Here is a 15653-nt window from a genome sequence, read left to right on the forward strand (position 1 = left end):
CATTTTTTTTTTTTGAAAGAAAAGTTCAACATACATATTTATCAATTAATTAGGGTTTTACATAATAGATCAGCATAATAATCATATCTTAACTTGCATGCTGTCTTGCATCTTCTAACCAAGTAGCCAAGTGATTAAATGTTTCTCTCCTGGTTATATCATAAACTAGTAATGCACCTACTGCTCTTCTGTAATATGATCTCGTTAATGATCTGAATTTTTTTGCCCTGTTGTGTCATATATTTGTAACTTTATTCCCTTATTCTTGATGTTGATTATTTTGACACCGAATTCGACACCTATTGTTATGTTGTGGATTGGTTGAAAACGGTTGTCTGTGAATTGAAGTAGAATACATGATTTTCTAACACCGGTGTCGCCGATTATTATGTAGTCGAAGATATATGAGCAAGACATTTTATTCTTCTTGGGTTTTAGGTTTTTTGGAACAGAGAATAAAGAAGTGACAAAGGGTGAAGACTAGTTTTAGCCTTTTAGGTTTTATCCCTCTGCTGCTCTTTCGGTTAGGGCTAGGAGTTTTTGTTTTTGTTTTGCTATTGTGTACAAGCTTTTATAATAAACGATGCGAACCACTTCTTGTTCTTGTGATGCCTAATAAAAAATTTCTGTTAAAAAAAAAAATTGAAGAGAAAAACTAATTGTATTGTCAAAAAAATAAAAAGGAAAAAAAAACTAATTATCAAGATAATTACTAAGTGATAACAACCTAGCTAATTTTCTGAAATAATAACTCAAAATAATAAGATAAAATATATATGATAGATGGAGAAAATAATAACTAAATAATCTTAATAGCCTAAAAAAAACTAAATAATCTTTTTTTTTTTTTAAGGAAAAGCTAAATAATATTAAGTTATAAAATCACCACAAAAAAAATAAATTAAGTTATAAGATAAGATGGAGGGTAGGAAGTCGGGACGAGAGTTTAGGGTATCCGAACTAAAATCTTAAGTCGTCTACTATATATATAAATAGAATATATGATTTTGGGTTGCCTTTTTCGCTTTCAATTATATCTTTAAAACAAATTTGTTATAAGAATACTATAATATTTTTTGTGTCGTCATTCAAAAGATAATTTTTTTTTTATTATATTTGATATTATTTTTTATTGTAAAAGATAAGTATAGTTTATTACAATATGAAAATGCGGAATAAGACTTCTGCTAATGCATGTAAACAATGTAAGGTATATTATATGAAATTTTGATAAAAATTACAAGTAGAAATATTTTATGACTTTTATTAAATGGTAACAAACCCAACAAATCATATGTATCTTTTTCAATAACACCAAAATGTAATATAAATTCTTATCTTTTTTAATAACATCAACAATATAATATTATATAGAAAATATTATTTAAGGGTATAATTGGAATAATAAAAAGTCAGCCCAAAATACTCTATTTTCTTTATATATAGTATGGATTATATTCAAAATAAAAATCTATATTTTACAAAAACTATTGTTTGTAATTTATACGCATTAACGCAATAAAAAAAAAAAGCGGACTTGATCTCACAGCTCTGGAAGGTCGGTCACGGTTAAGAATAATCTCATGAGGCATGATGAGAAGCATGAAAGACACCGGCACCTGGTAGGAGTAAATACAACATTGATGCCTCCTTTTCCTCTTCACTTAATAAGGTCGGGTTGAGAATGTGTCTTAGAGATAATACTGGTGATTTTGTCCTTGCACAAACAGATTGGTTTGCTCCTCTGTGTGACGTTGATGCAGGGGAGGCTGTCAGGTTATATACAACTTTGGAATGGGTGTCAGATATTCAATTTGACTATGTGGAGTTTGCTCTTGATTCTAAAAGAGATTTTGATCAAGTAAATTCAACTATCGATGATAATAGCGAGTTTTGGTTGTATCATATTTGTATGTAGACAATAGTTAATTAATAGTTTTCAAAACTCTCATGTCGAGTTCAATAGGAGGTAAACGAATGGGGTCCCCCACGAGTTAGCTCGGGAAGCCCCATTTAATCCTAGCTCTCATGTATTTGGTACATTTTAGCTAATGAAATGCAATGAATTTCTTCCTTAAAAAAACCGGACCTAAACCTAGTAAGTTATAATAAGATCAAGGAGTTCCAGCAACAACAAGGTGCATGAAATTATCGAATCAATCGTATGAAGCCAAAACGATGCTTGTTTTTGAAATATTAGAATGGAATCAAACTGCAAGAAGGCGATTAAGGACATTAATTTGGGTAGAATTCATTGGAATGAAAAGAGGTCGATGTTTAAAAAATAAGGAAAAAATTAGGGTTTTCTTTCAATGAGAAAACACCATACTTATTTTTTAAAATTTTAAGTCTCATCTAACCCTGTTTGGTTCAACGGGAGGAGGGGAGGAGAGGTATTCTAATGAAGGGAAGAGGAGTGAAGATATTTTAATTAAGGAAAATACTTAATTATGCGAAACATAACGTGTAATGCACGAAATAACTTTACGTACAATACACACCTATATCCCATTCTCTCTTCTTGTCTTTTTTAAATTTGTTTTATCCAAAAGTGCTTAATACTAGACTTTGAAAGATAATCTCAACAAAAGAAGGTGACAGTAGCACTAGTTGAAGCGGTGAGGTGATGTCTTAAAAAAGATAAGATGTCGAGTGAAAATCTTGGATGTGGGATATTATATTTTTGTTTGATATTTTGATTTTAATTTAAGAAATACCCAGGCTAAAGACAATTTATAAACCTGCACCAACTCTTTTTTTAGAAATCACATGTTTTAATTGTTCGTGCTCACTTCGTGCATATATATGTCGCATCATTTTGCATTACCGTTTAATTAAATATATGTTTGGTTCAAAAGAGGGAAGGGAGGGGAGAGAAGATATTTTAATTAAAAGTGTGTTTGATTCACAAGGAGAAGAGATGGATTTTAAAATGTATTTATTGTTTACCCTTAAACTTAATTAAATATTCGAAAATGCTTGTTTTTACGATTTCATAGATCGGAGATAATATAACCTAATAATAACAAAAATTGTAACCAGAATAATATAACCTAATAATAATAAAAGTTGTTACAAGGATAATATAATCTAATCTTCTATACTATATATATATATATATATATATATATATATATATATATATATATATATATATATATATATATATATATATATATATATATATATATATATATATATATATATATATATAGAAAATAGCATGTTTTGGCTCTTTTGGACTGACATTTTTTCTTTTTAAAATTACCCTTAACTTTCAATACAAATAACACATATAACAAATAGATAAGAGTAAATTCAAATATTAAAATAAAAGTAACAAACACGATATGAGTATATATATATATCCATTTTTTTTCCTTTACTCTTTAAAAAGTGTAACAAACTAGATGAGTATATTAGTACTTACTTTTTCATTATCACAATTATACCCTTAAACAATTTTTTCTATGATAAAGATTGTTGTTGGTATCATTTAAAAAATTATATTATATTTTTTGTTATATTGTTGTTGTCAATGAAATAAATAAACATGGTTATTTTGGTTTGTTATAATTTGAATGCAACAAACATTTATATTTTTACTTTTCATCAAAATCAAAATTTCATAAAAAACATCGTTTATAATTTTCAAATGTTAGCGCAATCTGTGTAAAAAAAAACATGTTTGCGCAATTAAAAGAGCGGAAAGACATACACGTGAGTGCCCGTCTTTTCGCTAGTAATAATAAAAGCTGAACTTATTTTTAAAAAATAATAATAAAGTTGTTACAAGGATAATATAACCTAATAATAATATGTTTAAAAAAACCTAATAATAATAAAAGTTGTCACAAAGATAATATTGAATTTTTGAAATTAATCTAAAGATAATTTTGGTAATGCAATAAAATTTTAAAGAGATCCTCTCCTCTCCCCTTTGAAAACTTCAATTTACAGGAAAGCAAAACTTGTAATCTCAAAAAAAAAAGTAGGTAAACATATATTAACTTTAAAAATAATTAGTATTAAATCGTTAATTCATCGTGTTAGTCCTTAAAATCTTGATATCAGGGACTAAATTGATGGATTTCTTATATTTAAGTATTGGTCAATTATTTCATTATATTTATATATTATTTATTAAATTGAAGAGGGGGTGATGAAATCCATCAGTTTCATCTTACAATTTTCATTTGTCAAAAAAAAAAAAAACAATCTTACAATTTTCACATTAATTTCATTAAAGTAAAACTGAATGTCTAAAATAAATTATTAAGATATTAATGATTAAGATATGCTAAACATTTAGCCTATGATTTCAATATGGAACAACCAAAACCCATTTGGATTGGCCTAATGGTATTAGTTTATAACCTGGAAGTGTGCTCCTCCTCGAGGTCTCAGGTTCGATTCTTACCGATGTCAATTTGGATGGGTTAATTTAACTTCTTAAAAAAAATATATATATATTTGGAACAACCAATATATGTTATTTGACAGTAACACACTAGCTAGAAAATTATTTATAGTGCACAGATTACTATTTAATACAGTCACATTCAGAAACTTTGCTAGTATCATAAACAACACATATAATAGGCCACAAGCAGGGCAGTCATATGAATCCAAAAGAAATCATTGTCCCTAAATTAATATTCTATCTCCAATTTAGTCCTTAAATATATAAAAATAATAAGTAGTAGTACGTATGAAATAGTTTATTTTGACCTAAAGTATTTGAAAATTCATCATGTTAGTCTTTAACATATTTTTTTGAAAAAACTAAATTAATCCACCTTAATTGGTATTGAAGAGAATTGAACCGAGACCTCAAGGAGGAGCACATTTCTAAATCTCGCCAATACCATCACCAATCCAAGTGGATTTAGTCCTTAACATCTTAATATTAAAGACTAAATTGACGAACTTCATATACTTTAAGTATTGATTGTTACATTATATGTATATACTTTAAGGATAAAATTGGAGAGAGAGTGTTGATTTAGGGACAAAGTTGATGGATTATTAATATGAAATAACTTCATCATGTAAAAAAAATTGACCAGAAGGGCCATCATCTGGCAACAATGCTAGGTTAACAGGACATTCAGCGCCTTCATCAATGCTTAAAAACCCTTTCATCTCATTAATATCAGTCTTAACAAAGTCAGGGCATAAACAATTTATGCGGAAACGAGGGAGCTTCAAAGCTAGCAACCTTGTGTAAGAATTTAAAGCTGCTTTTGCCATTGTGTAACCAGAAACAAACGTTGGCCAATTTTTTGTTTCCAATGCTCCTTCTTTGTAATCTTTCAGAAACTCTCTAAGCACTTCACCAAGTTTTTCATTTGTAACGTTTTTGATGTCATCAAATACTCCTCTTACCCACTCATTTGGCATAAACTGAAAGGATAAAAGAAGAAAATAATAAAACCCTAGGTAGCACCGACACTTGAGATTGAAGACGTGTACGTCTGGTGTCCGACACTGACACGATATTGCACAATCGGTTACATTCAATTATTCTATTTTTAAAAGTTATTACCGGCAGTGTGTCAACGTGTCAATAGCGTGTCCGATACCGTGTGAGAGAGAGAAAAATGTGGAAATAGTTTTACCTTAAATTTTCCACGTCTAGAGGAGACATTGACAATTCTGGGTGAAGTAGATAACTGGAGCAGGGGAATAAGAGCTTCAGTTACTCTTTCAGCACCAAAGAAGTTTATTTCAACACATTCTTCGGCTAATTCATAAGTTTGACGCAGTGCTAAATTCCAATCAGATATTTCACCCCTTACCTACAAAATCAAATCAATACTGTGTAATCAATTATTTTTGTCTTTTACCAAAAAATTCTTCCGATTGCAGGAACATAAAGCTCTCTCTAAAATACTTTAAAGGTGCGCTTATCTGAAAAACAGTAAATACTGGATAGAACAACACAAGCTATGAAGCACAGATACGGACACCAAACACGACACGGATGCTAATACGCCGACACTGTTAATAATTTGATAAAATCACATAATTCAGTGTAATTATATGTGTCGGTGTCGTGTTGGTGTCATACACGACATGTATCCAACATCGAGACACGCCTAATCCGATGAGTGTCCGTGCTTCATAGAACACAAGACATAACAACACAACATAAGGCCGAATAATATTGTACAAACTATTATAGTATTTTTAGTCTTATACAATTTTTGAGGCACAAAAGACTATTTTGGTATTTTAGACAAATTGTACATGAGACAAAAAGTTATAGTATGGTTTAGTGGGGAACTAGAGTTTCAGTTTTTGCTATGTCTTTTGCCTGCAGTTTGTTATCTCCATGAAACAATTTTACTTATCAAACACTGTACAATTGAAGTTGTCATGTCTTCTTTTTTTACAACATATATAACTTGTTCAATTTGTCAAAAAAAAAAAAAACACATATAACTTGTTCAAAAAAAAAAATACAACATACAAGAATAAATAAAAGATGACTAGAGATGGATGTTATATAAAAGATGACTTGCACCATTTTAGTTGGATTTGATAACTTCAATTTCAAGCCTACTTTTTAAATTTATTTAAAAATTTGATTTGTTGAGATTAATATTTGAACCATCCGATCAAGATTAAATGATACTTTCAAGCCTACTTTTTAATTTATTTAAAAATTTGATTTGTTGAGATTAATATTTTAACCATCCGATCAAGATTAAATGATACTCTCAAGCCTACTTTTTAATTTATTTAAAAATTTGATTTGTTGAGATTAATATTTGAACCGTCCGATCAAGACCAAACGATGCTTATATGCTAACAAGATTGCATGGAAAAATCTCTAATAACAAAGAACATGTTTTCTACAACAAGGAATCTGACCATTTTAACAACATTCTCTCCATTCACTATTCCTCCAGCAACACCAGCATTGTTCACCTACACAATGATTCCAAATATGCAAATAAACTTTATTGACTAACAAGTTAAGAATTAGAAATTGAAAACTATCATATATAATACCCACCAAGATATCAAGCTTCCCAAATTGGATTTTGATGAACTCAACTAAAGAAGAAACACTTATAGGGTCAGTGACATCAAGTTGATGAAAAACCACAAAGTCAGAAAGACCTAACTCTTTCAAACTTTCTACAGCATCTAAACCTCTTTTCTCATTTCTAGCAGTAAGAACTACCATAACACCACTTGAAGCCAATTTCTTGCATATTCCATAACCAATTCCCTTATTAGCTCCTGTTACAAGTGCATACCTAGAAACAAGATTAATATGGTAAGATTATGAGTCCTTAATTATAATCAAGCTAGTTGTTAATTGCAAGCATATGTAAGGTACGTTGAAGAAAAAAAGGCTAAGGAAAATGGTACTATACCTTCTTGATGCTTCTGTCATTGCTCTGGTAAGAGTGAAGTGCAAGCAAATGTGAGTGTACTTAAATAACAATGATGATGTTAACTAAAAGGAATAAATATATTTTTGTTTCCTATAAATATTTCCAACTTTTTGTTTAGTCCTCCTCAAAAAAAATTGACTTTTAATCCTTCAAAAATTTTCAGTTTACAATTTTAGTCCTTCAAAAGTTTGCAGGGAAGTTTAGAATATTATAATAATATCTTTCAAAAAGTTAGAATTTCTTAACAAAAACATGAATTAAGTATGAATTTTTCAGTGTCAAAAACATAAAATTCATATTTAATTCATGTTTTGATAAAAAAAATCTAATTATTTTATTCTTTTTTTTTATGTATATTTTAATAATATTCTAAACATTATAGTAAAAAAAATCAAAATTTTGAATGAAACATGTTGATTAAAAGAAGAGATAAAAAATTGCGATGAAATTTTTTTGAAACACCACAAGTCGAAGTAAAATTTTAAAGGGATTAAAATAAAAGGTTAGAATATTAATGGGGACCAAAACATATTTAACACAAATTAAAAGGGATTTGTGGTTTTTGTTTAGGGAAAAAGGGATTTGTGGTTATTTTTATCTCAATCAACCAACCGTACGTCTTTAAATGTTCAAGAGTTTTAAGTCAAATTTGGTGTTCAATAATTTTTGTTTTAATTATGTTATTTTTTGTACGTTTTATGGATTTTAAGGTTTGTTGTTATCAACAAAATCAATTGCCGTTGGCCCGCATTATTTTGTTCGTTTTAATATGTAATTTATTAAGGTATCGTTTGACCAGGCTTTTTTTCGGTCTAAAAGCTACTTTAAAACAAAGTTAAAATAAAACCCTTTAAGAAAAAAGCTAAAGCTGTTTGGTTTTTTTATTTTTTTTCAGTTCTAAAGTTATTTTTAAGTTAAAAGCTGTTTGACAAAATATTGTACAAAACTTTGAATTTATTATTTTCTTGGTGGTGTCTGGGGTTCGAACCCGGGACCTTGTATATATTTATGCATTGTCTATAAATAAAAAAATCATTATGAATTAACATAATAAATAAAAAAATGTCTAAAATATTTTTTGAAGGAAAAATGTTTAAAATATAAAAGATATATTTTTACAAATACTATATTTACTCAATGATGTTTATTTTGTGTAACATGAATACAAATTTGTATCATCATATAAAGGACTTGTTAAATATTTGAATAGGAGAAATAATTTAAGGAGGCTCAAATAATAACATAAATAATATCAAAGTAGTTTGAAAAATTAAAAACAATAGTCATCTTTAAAAAAAAAAAAAAAACATAAATCATTACAAACTCAAACATTTCTACTCTCCATCAATGCAACTCCTATTTAATTTCTAACTTTATTCATGTAGCCTCCATCTTGTACTCTTCCTGGATTATATGAACTGATTTCTTCGTTTATATTGCTTTCTTCGTCACGCTCAATCATATATTCAGAGATAACATCTATAATATGTATATGTGTGTGTACATATAATGAGAATAATTGGTTTTTTCTTTTCCAATTATACTCTATAACAAATTTTGTTATAAGAATACCATATTTTTAATGTCAGTCAAAAAGATAAGAATTTATATTATATAATATTATATTTGTTACATTGCTGGTGTCATTCAAAAAGATATGTTTAGTTTTTTTAATAAGAAAAAGATATGCATAGTTTGTTACAATACAAATGTGTAAAATATATAAAGTATAATTTTTTTAGGCAACTACACTTGTACTTTTAATTAAAATCAAAAGTTTATAAAAATAATTATACGCATTACGCATTATACAACACTAAAAAAAATTATACCCATTAGCGTAACAAAATAAACAGACAGACGAACATAAAGTATTACTCTAAACGCTAATGTGTGTGTATATATTTCCGAGGTTGAAGGAAGAGAATAAAAATATTCGGTGTCATTCATTGACAACGTGAATAAAATATTTGCGAGGTTGTGATAATCAAAAGATATTGAAATTAATATATAAGTGATAAAAAGATAATAAAATTCCTTAAAAAATAGATAATAAAACTTAAATGGACCGTCATTAAAAAAAAATTAAATGGATCGGTTCAAAAAATAAAATAAAATAAAATGGAAGAAAAAAGCATATTGAAAAAATAAAATAAAAGGTTTCTAGCGTGAGTTGAAGAGAGGTGCTTGTGAAATAAATTGAGGAGAAATAGTTTTTTGAAGTAACATTCAACAACTTTTGATTAAAGCTCATTTCATTCAATTTTATGCATTCTAAAAAAAGTACTTTTTTTCGAAAGTACTTTATTGATATTGTGTTTGACCTAACTTCTCCTTAAAAACATAGAGAAACTGGGAAAAAGCCGGACCAAACGGTACCTAAGCATCTCTCATGCAAGCATCTAATTTGAGTTGCATAATTTTTGTGCGGGGGGGACCTTAATTAAATTGTCACATGAGATGTGATCAATTTTATTTGGTGTCTTTTGAAGTAAAAAGTTAAGGGTAAGTTGAATTTATCACGGGGTTCATCAAAGTTAAAGAAGATGATAAAATATGGATTTTTTTTATCATGTGCAAATTTGCATATGTTAAGAAAAGAGGTCTTTAAAATATTAAATATATAACTTTTTAATAAATAAATAATTAGTGTTTTTCAATAAAAAGTTATCATTTTCAGTTGTTTTAACTTGTGCAATATTGCACATGTTAGACAAACCCATAAAATATTTATAGACGTATTTATAAATTATTCAACAATAAAATTATTATGTTTCCTTCAAAAAAAACAATAAAATTATTATGTTAATAGCCGAAGTTAAACTCACACTTTACGAAATATAAGACAACTGCTTAGCAATTGAACCTAAATATATTCACATCTCATTAATTTATTAGAGTACAATGGATGTTTAATTTGTTTTAATATAGAACCAAAATTTGATCCCATTTCTTAACATTTTAAAGATAGTACTCCCTCCTACATTTGTTTTAATTTAAAAAAAATGGAGGACTGATTTTTTAATTTTTTTTATAGAGACCGGTTTATATACCCAAGTTATCATGTTTAATCTGATTCAGTCATGCGGTTCAACCAATGACTCCGTGGTTGAATCAACGACTCAGTGATCTAGTGACCTTACCGAATTGACCGATCTAATTTTTAAAACTACGTCTTTCCTCTCTCTCTTTTCTCTCTCCCCATTCTATCTATCTTTATATCTCTCCCTCCTCTCACCTCTTTGTCACTCCCTCTCCCGTCTCTCTCACTCTTTCACCTCAGTTAACATTTACATTTATTGAAGGTATTGTAGTAAATTTGATCTCATTTTATTTGTGATGTTCATTATTTACCAAAGATCTTACATGACAAAAAAGTTGCTTAGTATCTTAATGGCTTGTCTTGTGATGCTCTATCCAGTACTTATAATGAGGATCAACGTATGGTGTATTTTGGTTATGGCTCTGTGTGTGTTGTGGCTTCATGCGTATTTTGGTTACGACTTTGTCCGGCTTTGTGCGGAATTTTCTATTGGTATGGATGATGCTATATTCGGATCATGTTGTTGTAGCAGCATGAGGACAACTGCGTATACTTTTAAAAATAATGTTTTAAACCAAAATCTGGGGAGTTAGAATATTGGTGAAGCTATTGGCATGTTACCGGGTTATAGTGGGTTAAAGATCTACGGTTAGGACATGTTGAACTAGATTCTAAGAGTTAATGATGTATTGCATAACAACACAAATATGTTATTGAATTTGGTTGTATTCTTCTCCATCGGCAAGCCAACCGTTTTCTTCATATTCCAAAGAAAATGAATGTCTCTGATCTTTCCATCTCCATCATCCCTCCTCCCCACGTTTTTTCAAGGTTCACTTCAATTCCAAGTCGGAAAGCTAATTCTCAACACCGATCGCTCCTCCACCTCTCCTCCATCTCCGTCGTTCAGAGAAATGCATTTGAAGCTTCTCAACACCGATCGCTCCTCCATCTCCGTCGTCCCTGCTCCTCACATTTTCTCCAGGTTCACTTCACTTCAATCTGAAACAACAAATTTTAAATTCGAATTTTGAACTTCGGAATTTCCGAGTTTAGCTTATTCTGCATAACGCTATGTTTGAATCATGTGAACTGTGATATGCTAAGGAATATTACTGATTTCTGTGGAAAATTTATAGGAATATGAACAATGCATCAAATTTGCATACGATGTTGCAACATCCGTTTTCTCAAGGAATTTCTTCTCAGCGAAGAATTTTGTCTCATTTCTCTCAGAGTTCTCTGCATGAAGCTATCACAACTGCTACGAAGGTAAAAACTAAACGATCTAGATATTGGAATTTCTGTTTCTCTAATAGAAGAATGTTAATTTCGAATTGTGCCAGTTTAGTTTAGTAACTTAAAAGGATTTTTTCGTAGATGAAGAATCGTTAGCATTTGAGCTAGAAACTGATAGGAATCAGAATTAGACCTTATTAGATTTGACATTTGTGTTGCTTATGCATAGATGAAATAAAGCATGATTGCTATCAAGTGCTATTGCCTATTTTACAAATATGCTACATTTGGCTTTAAATGCTTACCTTGTGTCAGGGGCGGTTTTACCACCCAGCTAGCCTGGGCACGTGCCCGGGCTCAGTCCCGAATCTCGTAGGAGACCATAGGTGTCACTGCAGTCGAAACTTACCTATAATTATTATATTATCCACAAAATATCATGTGATATATGGTGTTGCAGCGGATAGGCGCGCTCCTTAACTCCTCTAGGATGTGGGTTCGATCCTTGTAGCCATCATTTTTATTTTCTTTTGTATTAAAAAAATTTTATTCAAAAAAAGTGGTCCTGATTGGACTTGAACCGCTGTTTTCCATGTTAGTTTCAACAAAGCAAACCACTACACCAATTCACAATTTTGTTATTCTTGTAAAACTGTTTAATATATATTCTAAAAATATTCGAACCTGTAACACCATGGTATAATGCTCTCACCCAAACCACTTTGCTGTAGTTTATAAGTAGTCAAAGCTTTACGTTGTTAATATATATAGTTTCTTTGCAAATTTCGCCACACCAATATCAACTCTCTAGATCCGCCCCTGCCTTGTGTGGGCTCTAAATGCTTCCCTTGTGTGAGAATTCCATGGATTTAAATGCTTACTTTTCTATACCCTACTACGTCATTACCTTTTTTTAATAGCTAATTTTAAGTTTCCTTGCTGATGTTCTTTTAAGAAACTTGGTTATGGTGGCAAAAAGACAAAGATTGCCGTAGTTTTTGCAGCTGTTATCGCAAGTGTGTGCGTTGTACTTGCAGTAAGAAAGCTTCAGCAGCATGATATTGAAGATCCCGAGACAAACTTACGCCATAGTGTAGTAAGTTTGTCTCGTGAATCACTTCAGTGTTTTTGGGATACCACAAATTATCCCCTGATATCCTTTGCTATTCTCTTACTTTCCTCTCTATGATTGGTAACTAATTCACATGTTTAATTACATTTTTACTAGGCTAAATTACCTTTTTGGTCATCTAACTATTTAATTGGTATCGGATTGGTCCTCTAACTAAAAATTGATTTATTTGGGTCCTCTAAAGTTAGAGGACCAATCCAAAACCAAATAAATAGTTAGAGGACCAAAAATGTAATTAAGCCTTTTTAATTCACTTTCCATTTCATTTTCATCACAATTTATATATTTTTGTAGTGCTAGATGTTTTGCTCCTACTGTTGTGACAGCTGAGTATGTTAAATCAACTAGGATGGGTGCTATCATTGTCTGTTTTGCATAGTTTTTGTTACGCCTGAAAAATAAAGGGTTTGCATCAGCTTCTTTGTCAGTCCAAGGTAGAATGAGAGGTTACATAGATATAATGGAAAAGGCATCATCTATTCTTCTATGGATGATAGCAGCACTGGTTTTATATGAGCAATGTTTTGTTCTTTTCTCAATTGGAGCGATTGGAGGTACGTAATAAAAATCTAATATACGGTTAAATGTTAGAAGAATATGATGATAACTTATTGGCTTAATTACTCTTTTGGTCCCTTAACTTATTTTTTGGTTTCGTTTTGGTCTCTTAACTATTAAAAATTTTGTTACGGTCCCGCCTCACATCGAAACTGGTCAGCTTTTTTTTTTTTAAATTTTGCACTCAGGGGGAATTGAACCAGACACATATGGGTCATTGCCATTTAGTGTTACCACTAAGCCATTGTACATTTGATGTTAATTTTTCGCATCCAATAATATATATACCATTTTTTAAATCAGTTTCACACACCACAAACCATCCAGTTTTTCATTTTTGTTTTTTTAATTGGATAATTTAGGATCTCCGACGAATATATATATAATTTATCGGTGAAAAATTATCCGAAGAAATAATTTTTTTCACCGATAAATTATATATATATATATTATTATTATCCGACGAAATATATATTTTTCACCGATAAATTATCCGACGAAATGACATATATATTATTTCAAGATATATATATATATTCAAAATAAAATCTAGATTTTGTTCATATTCGAGTAATTTTTCAAAATAAAATATAGAATCCAATTAAAATTATAAAATCTCCTTTTTTTTTTTTTTGTTAAATAGCCTAGTAGCTAGAGAAATTTACCTTAAAATCTAAGCTCATGGGGACCCTATATTTATTTTTTTTATAAGACTTATATTAGAAAAACAAAAATGATTTTTTTTTTTTGAGGGAACAAAAATGAAAAATTGGATGGTTCATGCCTCATGGTGTGTGAAACTGATTTAAAAAATGGTATATATATTATTGGATGCGAAAAATTAACATCAAATGTACATTGATTTAGTGGTAACACTGAATGGCAATGACCCATATGTGCCTAGTTCGATTCCCCTGGGTACAAAATTCAAATTTTTTCTCAAATAAATTAAAAAAAGCAAAAAACAAAAAAAAAATAAAAAATAAAAGCTGACCAGTCACGATGTGACATGTGTCAGACCGGCGGTCAGTCCCGCCGTTTCAAATGGCGGGAACGCGCTAAAGGACAAAAAAAAAAAAAATGAGTCATTTTGGAATTTTTTTTTCAAAGGGGGTCAGAGCTGAAATTTTTTTGACCAATAGGGTCAGAAAAAAAAAAAATTCCAGATTTGGATCCAAGCGATTGAGAAGATTTACATAATGATGATGTTCCCTGATGCATATAAGGTGTTGTTCGAGACTTACATGCTGGCTAAAGAAGCTGAATATTGGCGAGAGAACACTCGTCAGAGGTTGGAAGCTGTAGATACTGATATCACTTGGGAAGTATTCAGAATTGAGTATTTAAAAGTTTACAAGGAAATTAATTAAAAATGTTCTAAAAGTTTACGAATCCGGTTGAATTTTTCTGGTTGAAGAATTAAATAACAAATTATTCATAAACTAATGCTCGATTAGAAAAAGGTTAAAAGTCAAATTATAAACTTTTTTAATTTAGAGAACTTACAGAACTAATGTTGAATAGTTTGGTAGAGAAAAACAAATAGAAGAATAAACTTAAATAAAAATGATGAGCTTTAAAATTGAATAAATGAGAAAAAGTTGATTAGGATTGGTGTAAAATATACTTTATACATTGAATCTAAGTGATGTAACAAAAGAGATCATATTGTTGGGATTAAGCTTCGTTAACCAATCATCTAATGTTTTTTCTTAAGTTAAGAAACATGAAATAAAGAGAGAGGTGAACAGAGATAAGATCATCAATTTCAACTATTGGAGAGATTTGGAGCTTGAGTTCAAGCTTATGGATGCTTCTCGAACAACATTCATCTCTTCTTTTTTAGTTAGCTAGGAATCTAATGTATTACTTTTAATCTAGTCGATTGTATATGATTTATGTATTCAATATAACCTTTGGTTTAAATCTTTACTATATTTTCTCTGACGTGCACTCTGTACCCAATGTTTTGAATTAGCAAGTGTGATACATCTACTTGTTACTCAAAGGATCTCTTTTTGAACCAAGTATACTTAGGCCTAGTCATAGGGTTAGGTTTGTATTAATATTCAACTATCGAGTCATTGAATCAATCATCTATTTTGCTCACGTTCGGAAGTCGATTGATACAATGGATTTCATTAGTAGTGATAACTAAACTTATTTGTACTAATATTAATGAACTTGCAACTACATTTAACAAACTTCACTAATATTAAATAATAAAAAACCGCAAATAATTTAAACATTATAAACTTCACTAATGATT

At 29.7% G+C, this 15653-nt stretch overlaps 1 protein-coding gene across 1 annotated transcript; it reads right to left on the bottom strand.

The window, feature by feature from the left end:
* Positions 1-4540: 4540 nt before the first annotated feature.
* Positions 4541-7453, bottom strand: LOC11440399 ((+)-neomenthol dehydrogenase). The gene is made up of 5 exons (XM_039828536.1): positions 7392-7453; positions 7025-7271; positions 6880-6936; positions 5622-5801; positions 4541-5406 (listed from the first exon to the last, which is right to left on the bottom strand). Exons 1-5 carry the CDS (start codon positions 7409-7411, stop codon positions 5029-5031), a joined length of 882 nt encoding a protein of 293 aa, XP_039684470.1. The 5' UTR covers positions 7412-7453; the 3' UTR covers positions 4541-5028.
* Positions 7454-15653: the final 8200 nt, after the last annotated feature.

Source organism: Medicago truncatula, chromosome 8 (genome assembly GCF_003473485.1).
Source record: "Medicago truncatula cultivar Jemalong A17 chromosome 8, MtrunA17r5.0-ANR, whole genome shotgun sequence".
Taxonomy (NCBI): Eukaryota; Viridiplantae; Streptophyta; class Magnoliopsida; order Fabales; family Fabaceae; genus Medicago; species Medicago truncatula.